Genomic DNA, 24,784 nt, shown 5'->3' on the forward strand with positions numbered 1-24,784 from the left:
CTCTATCAGAAAAGATATCAAGTTCTTTCAGCAGGGATGTGACTATCTGACACTGCTACTGTGTGTCTCAGTAACTCATTACTTTCGCAGATCATTTCAACCTAGTATGGATTGGTCGATGCTACATTGTACCTAGGTATTTTGTTTTAATTCATTGATACAGGCATATGCAATAGTGTAATTCACGCAAGACATCCAGTCCTTGTAATGTAAAACACACCTGGTCCCCAGCACATGTACATGTACTTTGAATTGGAAGTCATGAGTAAGCCCCTGGGCTAAATCCTGCGGGATATTCTCAGGCCACGTTTTGTAACTTTGAACTGGTCCTTGTGCTTAATGGCTGTGCATTGACCTTGAGTGAAACGGTAATGGACCTAGATGTACATGTTTATGTTCATAAAGTCAAAGTGTCTGTAGTCTTTGCTGCAAACAGTGCTCAATACCTCAAAAAGGGGGCAGAGCTTACCACACAGATGAGTGTTTTTTGAAACACGAAACTCGGAGTCACGAGAATAATTTTTGGTCTCTGATGGTCTGCCCTGTATGTTCATAAAGCTGTATATCATCAGTACTATCTCTTGTAAGGACGTGAAACTAACTTAGCCATACCAGTATTAGAACAATGTCTGTACAAGTAACACATTTGCATCTGGAGAATCCTTGAAAATATATATCAATCAATATCAATGTGTGTACGAGTATGTGCAGTGCACGACGTTATAATGCGCTACATGTGTGTACAATGTACTTGTAGATGTGGTTAGTACATTACAACCAGAATTTTATACCTCTAAAAAGAGCAACAGCCCTCCGAGATGAATGTCCTATAAATATAATGGCCCATGACCGCCTTGTCGGGCAAATTTCATGATCACTACACCATTGTTTCCATTGCACAGTTTTCCTCCAGCTCTCGAACTGGACATAAATGCATATGTACATGTACTAGCTAATGCATCTATTGATCCCTGTATAATCTACTACAGTACCTCAAACATTCTATACCATGGAATTACTAATGCATTCATATGCCAATGAGCGTAAGCATTGCAGTCAGTGATTGCCCGGAGACGTACCATTCTACAGGACATATTGTAATAATAATAATTAGCGAATGATCAGTTCACGCCCCTCAACATACGTGTACATACATGTATTATGTACATCGCCAATGTTCAACTAGACATGCTTGGACTTATCATGTGGGTCAAGATCTCAATGCGTCAATTGTTCCGCTGTACCCCAAGAACAGAATCTAGTCATTTACTAAAATTATAAAGTTGGTTGCTCCAACAAAACACGCACGGTTCCTGCCGACACTTGACACTTGACTGACTCACGACGGCCATCTGGAGCATACGAGGAGCACATCGCACCTTCCACTCCGCAAACCTGCAAAAATCACCACTCCCTGCTCATTGTTTGGGTGAATTCACCCCTTATCTAAGTTCGTATTTACTAAAGTTGCAATACATAACCGTTTAGAGGGTTGCACGCATGCACGGTTTGTGACAAATCCAATGCCATCAGTTGCCCGATATTGGTTGATGTGACCTGAGGCCACAAGTGATTCTGGTATGACAGTCCAACAAGCAAATAATGTATATCTACTGTATGTAAAACTCGAATCTGTTGCCTCCCTGCCCCCCCCCCCTCATGCACATCATACTACGGTGTCCAAATTGGATAATCGTGGATCTGTTTTGAACACTACAATGTACCTGCAGCAGCAGTGTTATGATACCATATTCTAAACATGAGTAAAGATTTCGTTACCACCTCAGTACACACTGTGTTCAGCGCTGATCAAGGACATCGTCCCATAAGGCGGTATAACGAGGTTTCACCTGCACCGCCAGCTTCACGCAAACACACAATCCCCAGGCAGCACTTTGCCTAAGAATAACCTCCTTTCGTGAATTTAGGGTTGCAGCTGAAAGCCACGCATCATGTTTTCTGACACTCAGATCATACTGTACTATACACTCTACTAGTAGAAATTTATTCCATGGTTTGAGGTATGTTGAACAGAATGGCAGCTAAATGGTATATTCCAAGTCTATTGCTGATGTGGTCTAAAGTTCAAAAGTGAAATCAATGATTTTGGAGATCTAAAGTACTAACAAAAAGAAGAGATTTATTGTCTCCAAGTCGTCACATTTGGTAGTATTGAGCTTCATGAAGACTGGCTTATCAGAATGGCTTGTCATTGAGAGGACCGTCAGCGGCGACATCACCCAGCACGGGTGGAGCTTGCACTCCGTCCAACATGGGACCTTGGAACACTTGCATCCGAATCAGCGACACGTCGTTTATTTGAACCTGTAAATGTGCCAAAAAAACATTCAAAATTAATTGTGCGTACGTGAGCCGATGGAAATAATAAAAACCACAACTGAGCTCATTGCAGAGCTCTATAACGTTTTAGCCGTTTATAGCAGTTAGCCGTTAACACAAATAAATTGAATTCAATTCCAGTGACTCTCAGCTCCGATGTGACGTACACGTACATGTATGTACATGTAAGTACCATTCATTTTTTGCATACACTAAACACACGCTGTTACATGTACTGAGTATATAGCAGACTCAGCGGAGGACTTTCAGGTCACACTATTATACATGTTTATATATTTTTTATTTTTTGCAAAAATCACACACCATTTCCTGGCACAAAGCGGCAAGCCAGCGACGAGACATATGGAATGTTTGTGATAACACAATCCAAATCCCCCTCTGTTCTGCGCAGTATAGACTGCATGCAATGGTTCACGTAACACGGCAATACACTACTCACTCTGATGCGATAGTTCAATCCAGCAACCACCTGCTCGATGTAGAATTTGGCTACAAACTGCCCAAACTGCTTGCCTCCGTTGATCTTGGCCTCGACTTCCTTTCGAACCTGAGCGTGGAGGTACATAAAAGTAGAAATGAAGGAGTACACATGTGTACAAGTATATTTGAATCTTGTCTACGACACCATACCAGCAGGATGTCAACTTGGATTATACTACATTTTGGGGAATGAATCTCAAAATTACTACAAGTCATAAACAGTTCTGCATGCATAGCAGTACTGCCTAAGCTACATGAGTGTCTCTGCCCCCCCCCTCTCTTTCTCGTTATGGGGACCAGGCACCAGTGCCGCTTACAGCAGGGAATGTAACATACCTGGTTGCAGATTTCTTGGACACCCAAACTAGCCTCCTTCGGTGGATGACTCCATCCTCCCAAGCGTTGTGCACTTTGCTCCATAATGAAATCGAGATGATCAGAGAGAAAAGGGCGCTAAATCCTCGAAGCAAAAACAGACGATTGTGACCAAACACAGAGTGAAGCTCCGGCTTATATAGTTTTCTCCGACCACTGTACGGACACCGGATGTGCAAGGGCCCGGTCTGTCCCGGGAACGCTTTGTTCACGTCTAGACTGGAGATCCTGCAGGGCGGGTCGAGGACGTGAACGCACGCTGCAATAACAGGACCCAGGCGTTTGGAAATCCAGACTTGTCAGTACAGCACATGTATTGGCTTGACACGTACAAGTTCTTCGATACCCCAAGCTGCATCTCATTGCATGAATCATTGAATGAGTAAATGGAGGTCGCAAGCCGCAGTCGACTTCGCCGAAAGAGGCTTCCATTATGACACCAACATGTCAAGTACATGCACATGTGTCTGACTAGCGTCTGCCCGCGGAGAGGTCATACAGATGACATTGGTTAGCTGGTACAAGTCAAGGTTGGGTCAAGCGCAGAATCTGTCAATCCTTCCATTCTGATTATATGTTCGCTAGTAAGTAATGTATGGTGTGTGTTTTGGAGGATGCCTTCCACCTTGCAGCTAACCCACACACATGCTTAGTGGCCGCTGACACTTTATGTAATGTTGCAATGAATTCGGCTTTGATTGTGCGTGCCGTGGAGCCAACAAGGGCACGAAAATAGACTATTCACTGGTTTACGTAAGTAGCGTGCGCCACTGCTCGAAGAGTGCGCAATACCCGTGTAGCGCAGATCCTCTCGACTTTCTGGAGCTCGGAGCTCCCCCCCCCTCTCTCTCTCGCTAAGCTCTCTCTTTCTCTCAGTAACTCACTCACTCACTCTCACTCTATCTCTCTCTCTCTCTCTCTCTCTCTCTCTCTCTCTCTCTCTCTCTCTTGTATCCACTCAATTGGAATAACGATTCCTGCCTGCGCCGGCAAGTGTATAATTCTCCGTCCCAACCAGCCCCCATGGCCCATGACATAATTCATGTCACTTCATCACATCCTCCACACATCCGACTAGTCCGTTACCAGCCTTCCTGTTCACATGTACATTATCACATATTTGCGCCATGGCTGAGCTGCCTAAACAAATTCACGGTTCGCGTGAAGCTCGAGGCCGAGTTTTCCGCATTGCGCTGGAACACCACCTGCTTCAAGCATCACGTATCCTTAGCATCATTCAAAAGTTGGCTGCATGTTGCAACATTGAAAACACAGCGACAGCACGAAAAGTCACGGTTCGCATGTAATTGTAGCGATTGCACTAGCACCGATCCATGATCTGCCACTCTGTGTGTGTGGGAGTGATACTGTTTCGTACGGACATCAATAGATCAATAGAATCGGCTAGGGTGGTGTAGCCAAGGACTGTTCATGCGATGCGGCTTGGACAATAATTGTAAACACACACACACGCACCCATGCGCACGCACGCACAGACACGCGCACCCATGCACACACACGCACAAACACACACAACTGTATCTACGGACCATGAAGAAAATGGATCAGGGAAGTCCAATTAAAACTGATTGTCCCCGTGGCGCACTATTAAAGACAATGTACTGTACGAGGTAAAAAGATCAAGCTTGCATAATGCGAGAGAACGAAAAAAACATAATCTACTCATCCAGCACTCCAACTGTATGTTCTACATATACATGTACATGCATGTGCTACTGTGCCATTCTGTCTTTCTATCATCATGCTAACGATTGGAGATAATAGCAAGAAGTACCGGTATAGAGCATAGAGACCATGTTGTAGGATTGCTGAGGCTGATTAATAATAGTAATATGAACATGGTTGCGTTAGAGTGTGAGATTCACAAAGCACATTCATTCATGGTGAATTGAGCACCCAAGTAAGTAAGGAGGCCAGAGCACAAGTATTGTGGAAGGGTTTGTTTATAACGATTGATCAAGAGGCCCATCAGCAGCAACATCTGTCAACGTACACGTCCCTGGCACTGGTCCGGGTCCGTTTGCGTCAAAAACTAATGATAATCCAGATTTGAACCTGTGTGTAACAAGAAGGTGGATGAAGGAAGAATGATGCATAAATGAGCTGGTCGATATTCAAAGACACAAGAGCACAGCTTCTATAGCGCGCCTCTACCTTCAACCAGTACTTCCTCCCAACAATTAACAAGCCCCCTGAAGCCCATCCATGATCCTCCCAACCCCAGCCAACCCCGTCTAATATGTGGTCGATCCACTAGGCTAGCAACAGAGACTTCCCACTGCCCACCGCTCCAGCTCAAGTCAACGTAGCCATTACAGCGCAGATTATACTATTCATAGCTGGAACAATACCGTTAGTCGTGTGTTAACCTACCCCTACCCTGCTGCTATGGCTGACACTTTGGTTTGACGGTATTATAGTAGTTACAGTAAACCTGGTGTAAGCGACCTCTGGTTTTAGCGACCACCTGCGCTTAACGACCACTTTTCCATGCCCTACGCTGAAACTGTTGGACCTGGTTCTAAAGACCACCTGGCGTTAACGACCGCTTTTGCTTGCACCATGGTGTAGCCGCTTCAATCAGGTTTTACTGTACTAGGAGAATGTGGGGGGGGGGGAGAGAGAGATCCGAGCCCATCCAATTGCAAGAATGTCAGTACTCGTGCAACCCATTGCATATTTCCGGGAAAAGACCAATCAGAGAAGATACGTAACTCACCGAGACATGTTAGGCAAACTGCAAATGAACCTCGAACCTTGCAGTGACCTGGTGACCACAGGTGAGCTTGGCCTCGACCTCTTTCCGAAGCTGTGCACAGCGGTGGAAAATTGAAGTTACAATTTGGTATATTGGTTGTTCATGTGGGTTATACAAGTACTACAATGCATACATGTAATTGTTTGGCCGTGACAGGTCAGCTAAACGTTGATTCGAAACGAACGAAATAACGAACGCACTCGGGATATGGCCCACCAGCGACTAGTTGTCATTATGCGTACAGTGGTGTTCATCGTTCACAATAACTATACGTGTTCATTAAAGTCAAATAGAAATTTTGCCAGAAACATCTGTAATGCCGACAAGGCAACATGTAACTGTCAACAATATGCACTCTCGACGGTAGTCGAGTATCAGAGGCGGGCAACACTGCAGTCAGAGGTCCAGAAGCAGAGTGCATGGCATTAGAAACAAGGCGGAATACAAATTACTTGAAGTAGTCCTCACCTGATCGCATATTTCTTTGATTTCCCCGTCAGCTTTAACGTCCCCTCCTTCCTTCTTTTCCTTTGCTGCAGGCGCTAAACGTGTCACCATGGTTGATGTATTATTATTATTATTATACGCATTCCCGCGGCAGCGTCAACCAAGCAGTTATGCTTGATCCACACGTTCGCTTATGCTGGACATTGAAACAAAGCAGATGTAGACAGCTCCTAGAGAATGGGGCTCTACAAAACCAATGATCGAAGTTAGTCCTTCAGTAACATGGAGCGTCATAAAATTGGTCTCATTGGAAAAATGTCATCACTATTGTCTCCTCATGTAGCATCATGGTCAATGGGTGGCCAGATAATTATACGTATGAGGTTGAGTTGCCAGATAATTATTAAAAGATTCAAATAGTAATATTAGAGAGGTTCCGCACTACGTAAAGTTGAGCAACTTTACGTTAGTGGGCGGGAAAAACCCGTGAATTCGCGAGTTTACACTCCACTTACGGAAAGTTGTCTACGGAGAGTACGTAGATAGGGCTCTGATAACGTAGCTGGTCCGTAAGTGGATTGGGGTACAAATTTATGACTCTCTCCCCAGGTCGATCTGGTCGTACACTGCCGCATTCGGAGTTGCCAAGGGCAGCTACGTTATTTGAAAACTCCGTATGGCGGAACACAGATCCGCATGCAGTTTACGTTTTTTTTTTTTTTTTTTTTTTTTTTTACTAAGGCCACAGCTTCCAATCATGACATGCAAGCAGCGGTGCAGCATCGCAGGCATGAATCGTGGACGTGGTGACGGGGTCTGATGTGCTCCACCGACCTAGGGTCTCGGCTTCACTGCACAGCAAACGCGTCGAAAGAAAACGGGGGCTAATAATTATCGGGAGATGGGGGAAGAAGAAGAGAAGAAAGAAAGAGAGAGAGAGAGAGAGAGAGAGAGAGAGAGAGAGAGAGAGAGAGAGAGAGAGAGAGAGAGAGAGAGAGAGAGAGAGAGAGAGAGAGAGAGAGAGAGAGAGAGAGAGAGAGAGAGGAGAGAGAGAGAGAGAGAGAGAGAGAGAGAGAGAGAGAGAGAGAGAGCGAGAGAGAGCGAGAGAGAGCGAGAGAGAGAGCGAGAGAGAGAGAGAGCGAGAGAGAGAGAGAGAGAGCGAGAGAGAGAGAGCGAGAGAGAGAGAGAGAGAGAGAGAGAGAGAGAGAGAGAGAGAGAGAGAGAGAGAGAGAGAAAGAGAGAGAGAGAGAGAGAGAGGGAGAGAGAGAGAGAGAGAGAGAGAGAGCGAGAGAGCGAGGGCGAGAGAGAGAGAGAGAGAGAGAGAGAGAGAGAGAGAGAGAGAGAAGAGAGAGAGAGAGAGAGAGAGAGAGAGAGAGAGAGAGAGAGAGAGAGAGAGAGAGAGAGAGAGAGAGAGAGAGAGAGAGAGAGAGAGAGAGAGAGAGAGCGCTGGGAGATAGAAGAGCACAGTGCTCTTGGTGATGGGGACTGCGAAGGATAGCAGGTTCTGGGATATGTGCATGAGAATCAGAATATTGGTGATGATGGCAGCAGGGTTATAAGGTAAGCAGTTGAACACTAATAAGAACAGGGAAAGCGTTGGCGAGCAGATTCAAAGTGCATCAGTAGCAGAGAGCCAGTCCTGAGCAAGAAGGTGACGGTACACCTTTTTCTTAAAGCTTTGCATGTGAGGCTGGGCGGGTGGGTGGTGGAACAGGTCTGGTGGCAGGGCATTCCATGTTGCAACGGTGCAAGCAGGGAATCCTTGGAGACAGCTATTCCGGGTGTTGGCAGGCAGGCCAGTTGTCATCTGGTATGGATGGGAATCCTGCAGCTGGAGAGACTGACGGGTAGGTCTTGTCTCGGGGGGCACGGTGAGTGGCTGGTTTAGGCAGCATCTGCTTCAGAGGGCTGGATGCATCTAGATAGCAGAGCTTGTAGGTATAGGCAAGTGCAGCTACCAGGCGACGGAGTGCCAGGCTAGGGAGCCAAGTACCTGCTCCGACGTTAGACTTTCCGTAGATCGACTACGTTTTTTACTAACGTAATTACGTTATGCGGAACCTCTCTATTATTATAGAATGGTTGTTATGTAGAGGATATAACCCGAGTCAGAGGGTTATACCGGCTGAATATAAATCCCGACTGCGATAGCAGGAGGGATTTATATGAGGGTACGGTATAACCCGACTACGAGGGTCATATCCTACTTATGCCAGGTACCCCTACGCATTTCCAGAACAACGAACCTATTTGGAGATCTCCTACATCATGCAGTACATGAACATCTTCTGATGGTTATCAGTTGTCAGTTGAAAGAATGGTCGAGCAAGGTCAGAAGGAGATTCCTCCGTGGATGTTTGGCATAAGATTTCCTTTCAGTTCCAGTGCATATTGTAGCATCTTCATGATCTTGTCTTGAGTCGTGAGCGGTGCGGAAGTCGACTGAATTGCTGCGGTGCTGGAGTTTGTCGTTGAATCAAACTACCGTCACTAGTTAGATTACAGCTTGGACTCTTTGGGAGTAAGTGTTACTATAATTATGGTACAGTGCTGATTTTCACATGCGGCATCTCATAATCAGTTTTGCTTGCAAGTAGATGCATTTGCATACACTGTTTTGTATCATATTTCAATCCAATCTATTGTAGCCTTTTCCAATCGGGTTGAAGTACATGTACACTGGTATTATAAACATATTTACGAAGGAGACAGTCCGTTGATGATCTTCAACTCTTCGAAGTACAATGTACATTGCTGACCCATTCGGGATACTTCGTGGTTATTCGACGTTCTTTATCCTCAGATTCAGTATAATAGAATACTCTGTAGACGAATTCCAGGTCATTCTTCTTTTCCATTGTGTACTGTTCCTCGTCAGTGTGCCGTTCTGTGTGGAGTGTACACGCGCATGTGGTGTCCGTTGTGTCTGTTTATGTATGGTCCGTGCGCTGGAGTACTGCCGCCGTACAAGTTCACTGCCTTTCAGGCAGTGAACATGTACGGTGGCAGTGCCCTAGCGTACGTACCGTGCACCGGGATTTATATTCTATATAAATCCCGCGCGGGATTTATACTGGCCAATATAACCATGGCTAGACGAGCGCTCATTGGCTGAAAACAGGCCCTCCGTACCGTACCAGGGTATAAGAGTTTATAAGGGTGCCATGGCTGTTTCTACTCGTGACGAGGGTGTGCACAAACACTCTTCACCAGCGCGTTCCATGCTGGACGGTCCACAGCAATCCGCTCCAGACGGCGCAAGTCCTCAACACTCCGCAGGTGCCCATTGTTCGACTGGGACAGATCGGTGTGGAGCTTCATTGGTTGATGTTGATACAAGTATTAGCGAAACGGCGCAAATATTGGAGATAAGGACACTTCCGTTAATCCAGTGTACTCCTTCATGTTGCTGCTGGTTACATGTGCCCTGTACACAATGCTCGATGTTAGACTATCTTTCTTGTTATTAATTTTTGTCTCGAGCCGGGTTTGTGTTCTTTGTAAAAAATAAAAAAAGCTGATGGCTAAAGCGGAACACCTTGTAAGATGTCCAATGACCAGGACTCTATCAGAGTATCGTCTATAGGTAGTGTGTGCATGTAGTACGTGTTGTCTGCTGAGTGCCTTTTGGCCTGAAATGCAGCCATTGCAGGGTTGTATCACGAAACTGTAACAGTTACTGTTGTCTTCTTCCGTTCTGTCCGCAGTGTGTGAACGGCTCTTGGTGTCGTGCTTCCAGCAATATCTCAGGAATACTGGTTGTTTTGTGACAGCAGCGAGGATCTAGGAACGTTGAAGGTTGCCACTCTGCACTCCTGTGGCTGTGCACGTTGTAACCACGTGCTACCAAGTATCACAGACATCAAATCTATGCGTACATGTAAAATGCTGTACCCCATTGTTGGATAAAAACGGCTTTGTTCAAACAATACGTCATGGAAAGAAGGAAGAACACCAAAGATACAAGGGATGAAACTCCTTTGTTAATTGTTGCTAATGTTGAATAATAATTATGAAGAAATTACATGGAAACGAGTTATGAAGCAACCGAGCTAAATAATTATGAAAGGAGAGGTTAGATCCCACTCACCGAGGAGTTAGTGTCCGGTGTTATACGAATTAGAATACAGTCATGTAGGTTTACAAGTACATGTAGGAGTAGATCGTGATAGTGGCCGGAAAACCAAAGAACTGTCTTCGTGATAAATGTACAAATAAGGAAAGTGTGCGCTCTCCATGCCAAGCTTATTTCTATTTATCGCCGTGGTTGGCAATCACCCACTCTCGTAACATTGGCCGGTGTTTCCGCCGAGTCTTGAGATGTTGTAATAAATAAATAAAATAAAAGCTGAGTTCAGGATATTACAGCATTTCGTGTGACCCCTTTTTGTGTCCCGCTCCATTGACAGCATTTCCGAAATTCGTGCGACCACTTTTTGTTTTATTTCCCATTCCATTGACTGGCCGACATGTTCCCATTGCTTGATTGTACTTGTGTATGTCGAGAAAATGTACTGATAAGCAAACTTCGTGTGAGTCAGTGATAGGAGCCTCTCAACTTTGGTACCCGTCCTTTAAAGGAGTTCCAAATTGGGTTTTTAAAATACCCGTTGGAGAAATGTCGACCTGAAGCTATTCTTGTCAGTTACAGCTAGAGTGTTTCCATTGTTGTGTCTTGGAGACTACACGGCACTTGTACTCCACGTCAAACGTGTTCCAGCCCCGAGAGAGCATTATATGTATTACAGTTGGAAGGGACTTTGCTCTGGGCATGGAAATGCTGTCGTTATTCGCGAATTGTCGATATATCCGCAGTCGTTATTAGCGAAGTTGACTGTAGTCGAGACAACACAAATGCAATGCGCTGTCGGCAATTAGTCAAATAATGTTTCCTTGTGATGCATAGGGTTGGGAGCGTGATCGCGACATGATGGACCCAGCTGTGTGGTTAGAGCAGCATGATCTTGCTAGAAGATTATGGCATTTAGGGCGAAAAACATGGCCAAAATATCGCTACATGCCATTTGCTCCCCATCCCTTCCTCTCCCCTGCCGTGCACATTTTTAACTACAAGCAAGTCTTATCAACGTGAATACTCGTGCATTATAAGTGCTGGATCCTGCCTGATCACGGCTACATGTCTAAGACTAATATATATATTAGTAATTAGTACGAATAGACGTCATAATAATGCCATCCCACCTGCATATTATCATCTCTGTCCCTAGTATACAAGTAGATGGCCCCGCCCTGAATCTTCTCCGACACCTCATTGGGTGCTAAAGGTTCCAACTTTCCAACTGCTTCACCACTTGGTCGCTGTATCAGTACATCATTGGTATTCAACAACGGGAGGATGTCCATGTTCCAAATTTTGAATTCGATAGTCAAGGAAGACAAACATGAATCAGCAGATATAATCCATTATCAGGTAGTGATGGGAGTACATTTAATTGTGAGAGGAATGTTGATTTGCGCAAGGAATAATGACTGGTATGCGGAGTAGCAGATAGTTTAGAGCAAATAATAATTATTATTATAGTTTTGGACAAACTGGCCCATGGCATAAAGGCAGTTCTTTGTGAAACTGACTGAAATTCTCTACAGTTAATTATGTTCATCCTGAGAATTGAAGAAACCGAAGCAAGGATGAATCACGCCTCACAGCGGAGATGAATTCCTCGAAGCCCACCACTCCATCGCAATTCGTGTCCATGTTTGCAAACACATCGTCGAATTCATCGTCAGAGGCGCATGGAGAAGGCAACGCGAGCTTTGCCCAGCTGTTTTGTTGACCACTAGCCATGCTTACAGAAGATTCATCACTAATGGCTGATGGTGATTGGCGGTCCTCCTCGCTCGTCATGGAGAACTGAGATGCGGAGCCAACTGACACGTTGAAGCTGGGTGACATGTCGTACAGAGATGGGAATCGACCGTTGCTCGACCGCTTCGCAGTGGCCGCTGGGGAAGATGGTGTCAGCGGGGCTAGGCGACTTCGGCGCCTGTCCATGGTGTTAGTCCTCAAGATCATCTCTTCCGCCTGGTTGGGACTCTCAATGCTGCTTCCCCGGCGGTGCAGCGGAGGTGTGGCTGACAGCGGTGGTCTACAGCGAGTTGCGTCGGGAAGCCATGCTAATGACTCTGCCTGCATGTTTGATAGTCGCTGTGTGGTTGTTGGAAACGTTGCAACGCTATTTGACTTGGTTGATGTAACTGATGGCATGCTGTTGCTGCTGGTGCCGATCTCCATTTGTGTTGCTCGTCGGACTGCACTCATCTGTGACTGCTTGCGCTGCGCAGCTCTGATCTGTTCGGGACTACCGTTCACCGTCATGGTAGCAAGGCATCCGCAGCTGGAAGATCGGGACATTCCCGATGCAGAACCTCTACCGATGACTGGACCTAAGACCTGTGACCGTCGACTGGGATGCGCCAACAGTCCCAGGGCGAGCTGAATATCCGTGTACTCCTGACGAGAGATAACGCCATCGCCGTTGATGTCGAAGACACCGAATACGAAGCGGATTTTCTGCAGTTCGTTTCCTCTTTGAGTCATTTCGAGAGTGTGGAGATATTGCTGAAAGTCAATGTAATCTCTGCCTTGCCTGTCTATGGCGTTGAAGATGCGATCGGCGATCTGCGAGGAATCAGAGAACTGAAAGAAACTTGCATACGCTTCCACGAATTGCCTCCGGCTAATGATGCCGGATCGGTGGTCCTTAAAGAACTCCTTTTTCAGCTGTTTGACTTCGTGGCTGCTGAACACACACTCCACAACACTGTGGTTGTCCGAGGGTGAAGTTATATCCACAGCAGGGCTGCCAGACGATGATGACTTTCTACTCTGTCCCGAACCCATTTTAACAATCAATTAGATTACCTGGGGAAGAAATGAACTATTCTGAAGGTTTTCGATATGGAGAGTTGATTTGTTACTGACAGGAGCATAGGAAGTGGACATCTTTTATACTCCCTAACGCGGTTATCTTCTGAACGGTGCATTAGTTTGTCCACACGGACAGTCGCGAAAGGCTAGTTGACCTCGACCTGTGACATGACGCGGAAACCAGACATTCACCCGATCCCAGTCCGGGGCTAGTGCGGTGGTCTCAAACAAGCGATCACGTGCCCATTGCCCAACCAGTAAATGTGAGCTCACCTGAATAACGGCCAGACACTCCTCCTCACCAGTCGACCAAAACACAGTCTCGATGAAATAGCGAGATGAAACCGTCCACGAGGCGAACGCGTGCTGTTGGGCTTGCCAATAATAACCATATGCGTTTTCTCGTTAGTTATCCCCCGCACTTGCAGTCTCATCCCTACCTTCCACTACGTCCTGATTAATCTCCGGGATTTGTGGAGCTCCCATTATAAACCTTGGTCATACTTCGAAGTAGGTACTGCTGAGCGCATCTTGACTCAGCACGACATGGACACGTGAAGTTGCCACCCTATAGCACGGTCAGTTTCTGGACCCTACCAGAAGGGAAAGAAGGTGATTAAATTTTGAAAGGATTGGGAGAAATTTGAGAACTTTGGGTTCAGCCTGGTCCCATAGCTCAGTGGTTAGAGCATTGCTCATGACAAGCAAGGTCCCGGGTTCGAGTCCTGGTGGGTCTGGCGATTTTTTCTCTTTTCAGGCAGTTCACTTCCCCAACTGATCCTTTGAATTTGAAGTTCTCCTAATCCTTTCAAAATTTAATCACTTTCTTTCACTTCTGGTAGGGTCCAGAAACTGACCGTGGTTGGTCCCCTGGGGGAGGGAGAAAGACCCAGGTGCCATCAGTATGTGTGGCACGTGTTGTGGGCTGCCTTTGGAGTGAAAAACTTGTCAGCGCCTTCTAGGTTCAGCCTAGTCCCATAGCTCAGTGGTTAGAGTATTACTCATGACAAGCAAGGTCCCGGGTTCGAGTCCTGGTGGGTCTGGCGATTTTTTCTCTTTTCTTCGCAGATTATTTTTATTTTTTATTTATTCGACGAGGAGACAACAATTTTAATATGGCAATAAGGAGGACGAGCGGAAGTGACATTTGGATTACTTTATTAAACCATGTAAGCGACGGGGACGATGCAAAAACAATCTAAAGTTTAATTTGAGAAACTCGGATTTTGAGCCAATAACACTATTAATTCAACATCTCCTGGCTCGTCAGAAGACTGCCAATATATATGAGAAGTCGGGTGGTAGCCAACCACGGCGAACTGAATAATAAGGAGAGAAACAAAGAGAGTACTGCAAGGGGAGGCATGACGAAAATGGTGAGCCGGATTATTTAGGACGAAGAAGCTGAAGCTTGAACTCCTTAATGTCTGTGCATGCTTTAAGGCTAGTTGGCAGGGAAGACCAGAGAGTGTACGCAGAGAAGATAGGAGATTTCAGAAACAGGGAGGTATTGGCACGGGGTAATGAGAAGGAATGACGTGTTGATCTGGTGGACACAAACCAGTTATACTTAGCAAAGTGTTTGGGAGCCAGGTCTAATAAGATCATGTGTACAAGGATGCAAAGATGTTGCTGGTGTCGCTCTAAGAGGGGAGATACTGAAGCTAAACTGTAGAGACGTTGGGAGGAGAATGTTTGATTTTTGCGAAACAGGATTTTTAGAAGCAGACGCTGGTGTATTTCCAGAGTTTGAACAAGGGCCTGAGACAGACCGCACCGTACCACGCTGTGTCACAGTAATCAAATATAGGTAGAATATACGACGTAAAGAACAATTTTCGGCAATGGTCATTTAAATGGTGGCAGTGAGGCTGCAACATGCCAAGGGAGGAGCTAGCTCGCTTGCATACTGACTGAACCTGTGGGGACCAGGACATAATTATGGCTGTCGAATATAACACCACGGTGTTTGTGTTCATGAACAATTTTAACGTGAGCATTGGCTCCTGGAAAGTGCAACGGCTGAGTAGGCGGCGATGGGCTGATGAACATTGCCTCGGTCTTCGCGATGTTGGGCCTCAGCTTCCAAGCTTCCATCCATGCTATGTGGAGTTAATGCCGGTCTGCATGGAGGTAACGAGGTTGGACGGCGAGCTGTCAATAATAAATGTAGAATGGAATAGGACATATGGATACGAGTTAAGAGTAACTCTCCATCACTGCAACCAGATACTACATTGTATACAGTCAGAAAGTACAACAACTAGGCACAAAACTTTCGGTTAGCGCTACGGAGATGTGTTGAAGCTAGGTTTCAGGACGTCAAGTGTCTCAGTACTCTGTCAGTTTTTTGCCTAGTTGTTGCACTTTCTGCCGCTAACATCAGGGCCACCCCACCGGCAGATGCACCGCCTAACGGTAAGGGTGAGGGGATAACGTTACGTCTCACCATCACTGGCACAAGTGCCAAGAAAGACCCCTAGCCGCATCCATTTAACCATTGTGCCTTTAGCCAAGTGGGAACTTCCGTCTTCACTGGTACATCTATTGGGGAGAGGATGTCAAGATCCCCGGCGCGATTTGTCAAGTTGCTGGATCAGTAATGTCAGCGCGAGTAACACTGATTCATTTAGTCTGTAATGAATGGAAATTGTGTTTAGTGTTAGTAGTTACTTAGAGTACTTGTTGATGTGCAATTACGGATGTCACAACAAGAGAGTTATTTCTCATGATCTGAGTACTGGCCGGCCACGAATGCTCAATTCCTTGGCCAGTACTCGAATATTGCATTTCTGTCATGCAGGAAGCGGTATATCACAACTTCGTTTTGTAACCTCCAAAGTTTATGTCACTTACCATGCTCAGTGTTCACCCTAATCAGTGATCCTCTGCGATCTTTGTTGAAGGAGTCTTTTATTGCGGTCAGGCGCTTCTGGTATGTTCCCGGGGGATTCTGTATGCGCCGATTGCCAATGACTAAAAATAACCGTCTGGGCCCTTCGGGGGGGGGGCATGTGATTGATATTCCATTGGCGTTTTCACAATTTCACAAAATGCTCGGGTGGCTCTAATAACGTAAAGGAAAGAAAACAAACATGATCTGCTTTCTATACTCAAACCACAATGTGGTGGTGTGCCTGCTATGTATACGTGCGTGTTTTGAACTTCATCGGAAAGTTTGGAGATGATAGCAATACATTTTGAGCATAGAGTACATGACGATGTTACACAACTGCTGAGACTGAGTAATATGAAAATCGGTTAAGCACAATAGTAAAAGAAGAAGCCGGTAAGCAGATTCCTGAAGGGGATGCTTAGAATGGTTTATCAAGAGGACCATCGGCACCAACACTTGTCAGCTTAGGTAGCGCTGGTACTCCTCCGGACGGAAGACCCTGGAATACTTGAATACGAATCACCGATACTTCATTGATTTGAACCTGTAAACAAAAATAGCAGATATACAGAGAACAATGCTTGGATAAGATGATAGAAGTTAACAAAAGGTTAAGCTCAATAGCTGGTTGAAATATTGATGACCATCATTCTCACATTGCTACCCTAGATGTGTTGAAAATAGGTCAAGCTGCACGGGTACAGCTTAGTAAAATTTTGAGTTTATTTAGGATGCTCTAGATATTATAATTATGATTACTTTCCGCTCCCCTCACGGCCCTCACCCCCTCTCCCTCACACCCTCCTCGCCCCCCCCCCCCCCCGCCACCCTCCAATGCATGGCTTGGCTTCCACTTCGGTTCCTTCGGGTAGACGGCACTGAAAGGGTTAACAGAACCTTGCAAGAGTCTGATTCGAACACTAACATCTACTCGCAAAACCCGTTGAATTCTTCGTAAATCAGACCAATTGGAGATAATATTGAACTCACCTTGATACGGTAGTCAACGCCGGCAACGACCAGCTGTATATATAGTTTGGCTTTGAACTGGCCAAATCGGTTCCCACCGTTAATCTTGACTTCAACAGCTTTCCGAACCTGAGCACGACGCCACAATATAAGATATAATGCGACCATCCAACCGTTGGTATTTGCCAAAACCTATACCAAACGGTGAGGGATACAATAACTATCATCAACATTTTGAGCTTTTTTGAGCTGACAGCGATACTCATTTAATCAAGCGGTACACCCTGCTATCATGTTAGGCTATTTCCTACAATATTTTACTGTTTCCATTCGCTTCCATGTAATTGGGCGACACCGCCCGTTTGGTTTTGCGAATTCAAATAAAAATGTACCTACCTACTTACCTAAGCAAAGTACTTCAGTACACCCAGAACTATATGATTGTATTAAATAATCAGAAAGGCTCCAGGCTGTCCAAGAGAGTGCTCAATACCGAGAGGCAGAGCTAGTTCAAACAATAAGAGGGGGAAAACCTGTTTCTGATGATCGCTTAGTTCGTGAAACTCAGCGTTAAAACACTTTTTTCCGTCCTCTTATTGTTTGAATGTATAAAATTAATAACATCAATTCACTACCCTAAGTATCCGAGTTAAATTTGCACTCCTTAGTTGAAAGACGTTTTTAAGCAGGTGATTTAGCTCTGCCTAATGCTCAATGTGCAGCACAACGTCACACCGTTGTTTTGGCCCTAGTTCTCTGCAATGCCCTGCAGAGGAGTATACAATGGTTAATTACACCATTGACATACGCCGATAACATTTTTGTATTGTGATTTGTATTGTATTTCAACGTAGGCATTCCCAACAGACCCTTATGTCTTTTTTTAAAGTGACCAAGATGAATGAAGGTGATAAGTTCCTGGCGAAATGCATTGGGGATATGATCAGTGCGAAAGGATCCGGGAAACGCCTAAAAGCGCCCAGCACCAAGGCATGACGTAGACTTGTATCAAGCTTGAGTTTGCACAATGTGTAAAGAAAGTGAATAATTGACTTGGCCTCGGGTGACTCTATCTACAGGTGTGCGAGCGCATTCACGGTGAAGGGAGTAAAAGAGTATCAGTGACAAAGGAGAGGGTGATAAGCAAACAAGAATCTAAATTCACATTCCCAAGAAGACAATAATTATTCATTCTTTGTGCACCTGAGCAACACGAATAAAGATGCACAATCATGTACTGTACATGTAATCTTCACCTGATTGCATATTTCTTGGACTTCGGCGCTGGCCTGTTCAGGTTTCAAACCCACCAATCCCGGCAATTGGTTTGCTGCACTCGCTTCCATGGCCTCAGTAATGGAAAGTGAAGTTCGCACGAAAAACAGAACAAATGGTTCAACAATTCGGAAGCGTATCGACGAAGCTAGTAAATCGGATGAGGCACTGACTATTTATACAAAGTTGGCGATGAAGTGGCCATGAAGCAATAGATCGTACCCTAGTTGAACAATGTTATGCGGCTTGCGCCTAACAAGTAAGATACATGTATGAGCATGGCATTTTTTCCCATGTACTGATTTGATAAGTCACGACACGAATGATCCCATTGGAATTTCAATTTCCTCCGTAGCTTGTCGTGTTAGTATGTTCCCTCCGACTAGTCAAAATTGAGAGTGCAAAATGGAATGGTCATAGCGATGTCAAACATTGCAAGTACAAGTGATCTTGCGATGGGCGACTGTCCAAACGGATGCACTGGGATCATCAATGGGTTTGACCCGCATGACACTTCCTCTCAGACTCCACAGCTCATTGGACTAGCAGCTTGTCAAGCACTGAATGACTAAGGCATTGATGCTAGGTTCCAAGACTGCAAGAGAATAATCAAATCTGGCAGTTGAATAACTTTTAGTGCTGACACATAGCCTTAGACTGCGCTGCACTGTGCAAAGTAAGGAAGGGGTTGGAGGTTGGTTATGCTGGATTTTACGGTACATGTACATGTAGGTTCTCAGTTACAAGTAGTGCCAGCAGCGGATCTAGCGATCTCTCAAGGGGGGGGGAAGGTCCAGTATACAGTAAGTACAAATTTTCGTTTCGAATTAACTTTCGCTATAATTATTTAGGGGGCACGAAATAACTAAAATTTGTAACACAAGTCTGCTGGTTGAGTGAAATAACGAAATATTTCGTGAACGAAAATTAGTACTTACACAGTAGTCGAATTTCAGTAGCTGATACATGTAAAACAGAGAGGTTCCAGGCTTTCCAATAAAGTGCTCAATACCGAAAGGCAGAGCTAGTAGTTCAAACAATAATAAGAGGATGAAAAGGGTGGTTTTACTCCGAATTTCACGAACTAAGCAATCTTCAGAAAACATTAACTTTTGCTTTGTGGGTATAAAAGCCAGTAAAGCCAGTACATGTACATGTATCCAGATTTACTCATTACGGTTTTCGGATGATAGCTTACTAGTAGTGCGTGAAAGTCGGAGTAAAAACTTTTTTCCATCCTCTTATTATCAGGGGAAGGATGTGTTGCTCAATACATGGGAGCTCGCGGTTTTCCGGCCGACTTGAATTCTCACTTGACTGACTCACGACTGCCATCAGGAGCACATGAGAAATCCATCGAACCGTCCACTTGGCAAACCTGCAAGAAAGCATCACTCCCTGCTCAATACACAGTGTTCCGGGGAGTTCACCCCTCATCAGTTGAGTTTGAGTAGGCAGAGGAAGATTGTGCCTGAAGAGCACCACCTATATAGTGCTCTCCAGGCACAAACATCACCAGGGATACACACTTACAGAGACGCACCGTTTCCAGCGCGACAAACACCTCGTGAACACCGGATAGCAGCGTGAGTCAGTGTTGCTCATGGGTGTGCTGAACAAGCGCTGAGGACCGTTGGCCATTCAAAACGTTGTTGCCTCCAAACCATCTAATTCGCAAGCCCGCGCTGGGGACAACATTGTGAGCTCCCATGTAGGGAGCAAGACACTCTTCCCCTACTATCGCCGAAGTCACACCAACCTCTTCTTCATACTCCTATTATTAGCTCATACGTGTACATGGACACGCATTGGTTGCCAGTAGTACATTAACGAAATTTAATGGGTTCCCTAAAACCCTGGAACCCCTGTAACCCCTCCTGGATCCGCCCCCGAGTACCCCATGTTTACATCGTTTAGAAGACTTGCACGTAATAAAAAGAGTTAGAAAGGCACGACCACTCCCACCCGCTTGCATCCTCTGAAACACAATGTCCAAGCATGTCTACCGTATAAATGGAATGTCTGCTGTATAAACATCTTCCAGAGTCGTCCTCTCTTTGTTGTGGTAATGCAGGGTGGCTAGGACATTCGCAATTGTGGTTACTATCCTTCACGTTGTCTGGGAGCTGATCTACTAACTAGCATAGGTTAGCTTGTGGGGCCGTCTTCCGTTTTGTCCTATCACCACCGAAATTACCAAGCACGGATTCCGTTGATATTGAAATGGCAAATGTAGTATAGATTTAGTCCTGGGTATGCTGGCGTGAGAATAGAATTAAACCCTTTGGGGAAATAGCTTTAGAATTCCAAAGATAGATGCCCATTACCAAACATTCCAAAATTATCAGGACACTTGTGACATGCCACGTGACATGAATCAGACTGCCACCTCTTGAGGCAGCAGCAATTCAGCGTCCCCAGAAACCCCTAGACATAATGTATAGCTTCTTTGATCACCCACAGTGTCAAGTGTTGCTTGCGTCCACACCGCCCTCTTCGCCACAAACAGAATGTCCAACTTTTATACATGTACATGTACATGTATAGACAATAAAGGGCCTGTGTAAGGTATAAAACCATGTGATTCGCATTCTGCCGACAAACAAAAACCACTGCAGTGGACTGAAACTCTTTTCCAGCCCTTCACTCAACTTCCCAATCTTTTGTTTACTCGTCATCATGGACCCTGTCTTTATGGATAATGCTACATTCTACCCTCCGGAATGGTCCTCTCCGGCTCCAGCTACAGAAGAAATCAAGACAATGTGTGCAACGGTAAGCAACAAGCGCTAAGCGTAGTGGTTGGCACAATGTTCATTTTTGGTGCTTGTTGCATCATGTCGAGGGCAGCTCTCATCTCCCTAAACATTCGATTGATGCTTGAACTTTCACTCTGTGCTACCCCGAATACAGGCCAACAATTTGGCCCCGTGTGCTAAGCCAGCAAAAATGTATGCTCCCGAGTTAATTTATCTGAAATTGTTATGTGTGTCCCCTTTGTCTTTTCTCAAATTTCGAATAAGATAAAATCTTTGGCCACTTGTAAAATTTGTTAGATCGCCATGTCTACTCAGATTTCACTTGTGCGTATCACATGGTTTTGTTTCAGTATCGCGATGGAGTCGAAAAGGTTTACAACGGAGGAAACAAGTTTGAACAGTTCACACCAACCTACTTTACCTCAATCAAGAAGAACGAGTACGAAGAAACACGAGTGAAGGTGAGTCGTACACCTACAGCGAGTAAGGTTTGATTTCAAACAATGCCGTTGGCGCTACAATGTTGCGAATGGTTGGCTGGGTCATTTGAATATAACCGATACCCAAGTTAATACAAATTTACATTTTTGGCATAATTTTTACTATATCCCGTTGTGTCGATGGTCCACTGTACATTAGTCTATGGGTGATGAGACGGTACTTTGAACAGTGAGTCAATTGGCACCGATATAAACAAGTACAGTGACACCTGTCTAGGGCGACCACTCAAGGGACCTTCGGAACGTGGTCGCTGTGTACAGGTGGTCTTCTTAACCAGGATCAGTTGACTGGAGGTAGCATCCCTTGGTCCTGTTTGTAGTGGTCCCCTAGGACAAGTGGTCGCCTTATCCGAGTGGCCGCCTTCACAAATTTTACTGTACATACATGAATACCAGTAGCACTATCGCTACCCAATCAGAATCTGAGGGAGGCAGGTATCACGTGTAAGTATCCTGGATTCCAATGCAGTCTTCATGAGTTATAGTTATAGTGTTGTGCTTTCTTGATTTCCAATTGTTCAGGTTTGGATCAATCCGATTGCACAAATCCGTCTACAGGTCCACCATGATATACCTCCTCCAATCCAACCGCTGTACGTCAGCCCAATAGTGAGGGCCTACTGCGATGAAAGTCTGGAAGAAGGCCCGCCGACGCTCCCACGTTAACTCGGCCAAAACGAAAGAATGGTGTTCATACAGGATTTCATGACTGCATGACCCTGATGTGCTGGTGATATCTACTTTGAAATTGTTTTATTAATGTGGCTTTTCTGCAAGCTTTACTGTTTCAGTATACTGCTATCCGCTAAATTTGTTCACGGCTTCTCTTACATCTACTCGCCTCAATCCTTCATTGCTCTGCCGCTCACATAGCATAAGGGTATGTTAACTGTGACACCAATGTACGCTTATTCCCTTCATGTACTTCACAAGTTTAGACGGGTGAGATACCTGTGTTGAAAACGAGGTTTTGTAAGCTCGATTTCACTGTTCGGTCGGCTGGGTGTGAAGAAATCAATATGAATAAGTACTTGATTGTACATTTTGCGTTTACCAACCAACCAAGATTACATATCTTACCCGGATACGCCAGGATATAATAATAATTAATAATAATAATTCTAAGTGCAACAGGGGTGAGGAACTAATTGCAACGCTAGAACTGTGTAGTGAGACAAACAATCATGCTGTGCACCTACGAAAACAATCTTAACGCAACTACATGTTTCTTCTGCTTACAAAGATCAGGCTTATGCAAACGAATACAAACAGCCTCAAGTATTCGTTTGCATAAGCCTGATCTTTGTAAGCAGAAGAAACATGTAGTTGCGTTAAGATTGTTTTCGTAGGTGCACAGCATGATTGTTTGTCTCACTACACAGTTCTAGCGTTGCAATTAGTTCCTCACCCCTGTTGCACTTAGCTCTCACTTTACTTCTATTGTCTCACCTTCCCTAATAATAATTCTCGTCTACGTTCCAAAGGGAACTCACGACAATGGAGTGACAAAAAGCACCGCGGCAGAGAGAGAAAAGATAAGATATGATATTTGACGAAAACAATCACGGTGTAGATTTCACATGAGTTCCAATACACCACATCAGCAAAGCTCTTTCTTAGAAAAATAAAAAAATAAGATAAATGAAATGAAATCATTGGTCATCACAGTTAGTCATCTGCGTCCACACCAAAACCACAGCCGGTCATGTGTGTTCACACCACCGCAGAACAAATGTTACTCCACTTCTGCCGGTCAACTGCACAACTTCTTAGGGTTTCGAGGTGCCGGCTCGTCTTCAATGCGACGGCGGTGAACTTGACGTCTTGCTGGAGGGTGGTGACTAAACAGGACCTTGGAGCTCCCCTCCTGACCCGCTATGGCAAAGCGAGCGAGATGGCGTCTGCTTGGACACATCCTACGCCAGCCATCATCGACACCAGGCAATCAAGCAATGATTGCATACGCATCAATGGAGGACGCTGTGAGGCCAGGATATGTACTCTCATTATTATTATGTGCATTTTCGAGGTTGTAGTCGACCGATAGGTCCACTTCTTCGCTTGTGCTGGACAACGAAGGCAGGAGGATAACAAATGATACGCCGTGGGAAAAAAGACCAAAAAAACGATCACTGTGTCAGAACCAAAACAGCACACATTAGAAGAAAAGGGGCAAAGTAGCTGCAGAATTTGACTTAAAAGTCGGTGGAGGGTGAACAATGCAGTAGAGAGCGTTGGGTGATATGAGTATGTACTCTTGCTTTTGCTAAACAAATAAGTGAGTGATCTTTTCGCTCCAAGGCCAAAAGGGAAATGAATAGTGTCGCCAGGCCTCAAACGCACGACTCAGCAAAGGTGCAGGACGCCAATGGCATACATGGTTTCCAATTCACTGATAAGTAGCAGCAGCACAGTACAAGATGGCCCCTGTCTGATTGTACAATGGCAATGCATGATTCTGAAGCAAGTGTGAGGGCGACAGGGTGCACAAATACCACAGGATTGGATTGTGAGGTGCGGCAAAATTAGACGCTACAGCGTTCCAGAATGTCCTGAGCGACGAAGCGGAACTAGTAAGATTCAAAACTATGCAGGAGAGTTTAAGTGCTTGCTTCCTCATTTCTATGTTTTATCTGTTCGTGCTGTACACGCTTCTTGCCTCTAGGACCTCATCATGGAAAGGGAATCGCATGACCTCTTAGACAACACACCTCTGAGTATTCGTGGTAAACGGGCCAAACAGGGTTATCCCTCTTCAATTATAGAAACGACCACCACAAATCTACAGAACAACGCACCACTTGGCAACGTCAAATGATCAGGAGTCTAAAAGGAATTTGATTTCTTGACGACAGGATCATTTCGAAAATGGGGAGGGAGTGGGTTAGGTTTGTCAGGCATGTGATGGTTGTTGTTGTTGTATGGTCATCGTTCTGACTACAACCCCCACTAACAGTGGAATCCACTTGGAACTCTGATTTGCCTTTATCAAGTACTGAAGTAGCAGCGGAAATGGCTCATAGAAGTCAGTCCGTTTCCTTGAATTCTAGCCAC

The 24,784-nt window shown here is 45.2% G+C and overlaps 4 protein-coding genes across 5 annotated transcripts; 1 reads left to right on the forward strand and 3 right to left on the reverse strand.

The window, feature by feature from the left end:
- Window positions 1–1,984: 1,984 nt before the first annotated feature.
- On the reverse strand, window positions 1,985–3,337 carry LOC135822779 (cystatin-A-like). Its single transcript, XM_065335606.1, has 3 exons — window positions 3,178–3,337; window positions 2,801–2,908; window positions 1,985–2,325 (listed from the first exon to the last, which is right to left on the reverse strand). Exons 1-3 carry the CDS (start codon window positions 3,259–3,261, stop codon window positions 2,197–2,199), a joined length of 321 nt encoding a protein of 106 aa, XP_065191678.1. The 5' UTR covers window positions 3,262–3,337; the 3' UTR covers window positions 1,985–2,196.
- Window positions 3,338–11,851: 8,514 nt separating this feature from the next.
- On the reverse strand, window positions 11,852–13,325 carry LOC135823543 (uncharacterized). Its single transcript, XM_065336385.1, has one exon. It carries the CDS (start codon window positions 13,302–13,304, stop codon window positions 12,060–12,062), a length of 1,245 nt encoding a protein of 414 aa, XP_065192457.1. The 5' UTR covers window positions 13,305–13,325; the 3' UTR covers window positions 11,852–12,059.
- Window positions 13,326–14,489: 1,164 nt separating this feature from the next.
- Window positions 14,490–18,736, reverse strand: LOC135822780 (cystatin-A-like). Of its 2 annotated transcripts, XR_010554541.1 has the most exons (4): window positions 18,453–18,736; window positions 17,218–17,325; window positions 16,188–16,771; window positions 14,493–15,485 (listed from the first exon to the last, which is right to left on the reverse strand). XR_010554541.1 is itself a non-coding variant. In XM_065335607.1 (3 exons), exons 1-3 carry the CDS (start codon window positions 18,540–18,542, stop codon window positions 16,646–16,648), a joined length of 324 nt encoding a protein of 107 aa, XP_065191679.1. In that variant the 5' UTR covers window positions 18,543–18,736; the 3' UTR covers window positions 14,490–16,645. The 2 variants fall into 2 exon arrangements, 1 of the variants encoding a protein (XP_065191679.1); XM_065335607.1 differs by having other exon boundaries at window positions 14,490–16,771.
- A 2,324-nt stretch (window positions 18,737–21,060) lies between these two features.
- LOC135822781 (uncharacterized) lies at window positions 21,061–22,712 on the forward strand. The gene is made up of 3 exons (XM_065335608.1): window positions 21,061–21,246; window positions 21,581–21,691; window positions 22,253–22,712. The coding sequence occupies exons 1-3, from the start codon at window positions 21,151–21,153 to the stop codon at window positions 22,394–22,396; spliced, it is 351 nt and encodes a 116-aa protein (XP_065191680.1). The 5' UTR covers window positions 21,061–21,150; the 3' UTR covers window positions 22,397–22,712.
- The last annotated feature ends 2,072 nt before the right edge of the window (window positions 22,713–24,784 follow it).

The sequence above is a fragment of the Sycon ciliatum genome, chromosome 8 (genome assembly GCF_964019385.1).
Source record: "Sycon ciliatum chromosome 8, ocSycCili1.1, whole genome shotgun sequence".
NCBI classification, from domain to species: Eukaryota; Metazoa; Porifera; class Calcarea; order Leucosolenida; family Sycettidae; genus Sycon; species Sycon ciliatum.

Coding starts and splice junctions, on each gene's coding strand:
- LOC135822779 (XM_065335606.1), bottom strand. CDS start 3,261: ATGGAGCAAAGTGCACAACGCTTGGGAGGATGGAGTCATCCACCGAAG. Junction 2,909..3,177: donor TCCAAGAAATCTGCAACCAG/GTATGTTACATT, acceptor CTCCACGCTCAG/GTTCGAAAGGAAGTCGAGGC. Junction 2,326..2,800: donor GATTGAACTATCGCATCAGA/GTGAGTAGTGTA, acceptor GCACATTTACAG/GTTCAAATAAACGACGTGTC.
- LOC135823543 (XM_065336385.1), bottom strand. CDS start 13,304: ATGGGTTCGGGACAGAGTAGAAAGTCATCATCGTCTGGCAGCCCTGCT.
- LOC135822780 (XM_065335607.1), bottom strand. CDS start 18,542: ATGGAAGCGAGTGCAGCAAACCAATTGCCGGGATTGGTGGGTTTGAAA. Junction 17,326..18,452: donor TCCAAGAAATATGCAATCAG/GTGAAGATTACA, acceptor CGTCGTGCTCAG/GTTCGGAAAGCTGTTGAAGT. Junction 16,772..17,217: donor GCGTTGACTACCGTATCAAG/GTGAGTTCAATA, acceptor TTTTGTTTACAG/GTTCAAATCAATGAAGTATC.
- LOC135822781 (XM_065335608.1), top strand. CDS start 21,151: ATGGACCCTGTCTTTATGGATAATGCTACATTCTACCCTCCGGAATGG. Junction 21,247..21,580: donor TCAAGACAATGTGTGCAACG/GTAAGCAACAAG, acceptor GTTTTGTTTCAG/TATCGCGATGGAGTCGAAAA. Junction 21,692..22,252: donor ACGAAGAAACACGAGTGAAG/GTGAGTCGTACA, acceptor CCAATTGTTCAG/GTTTGGATCAATCCGATTGC.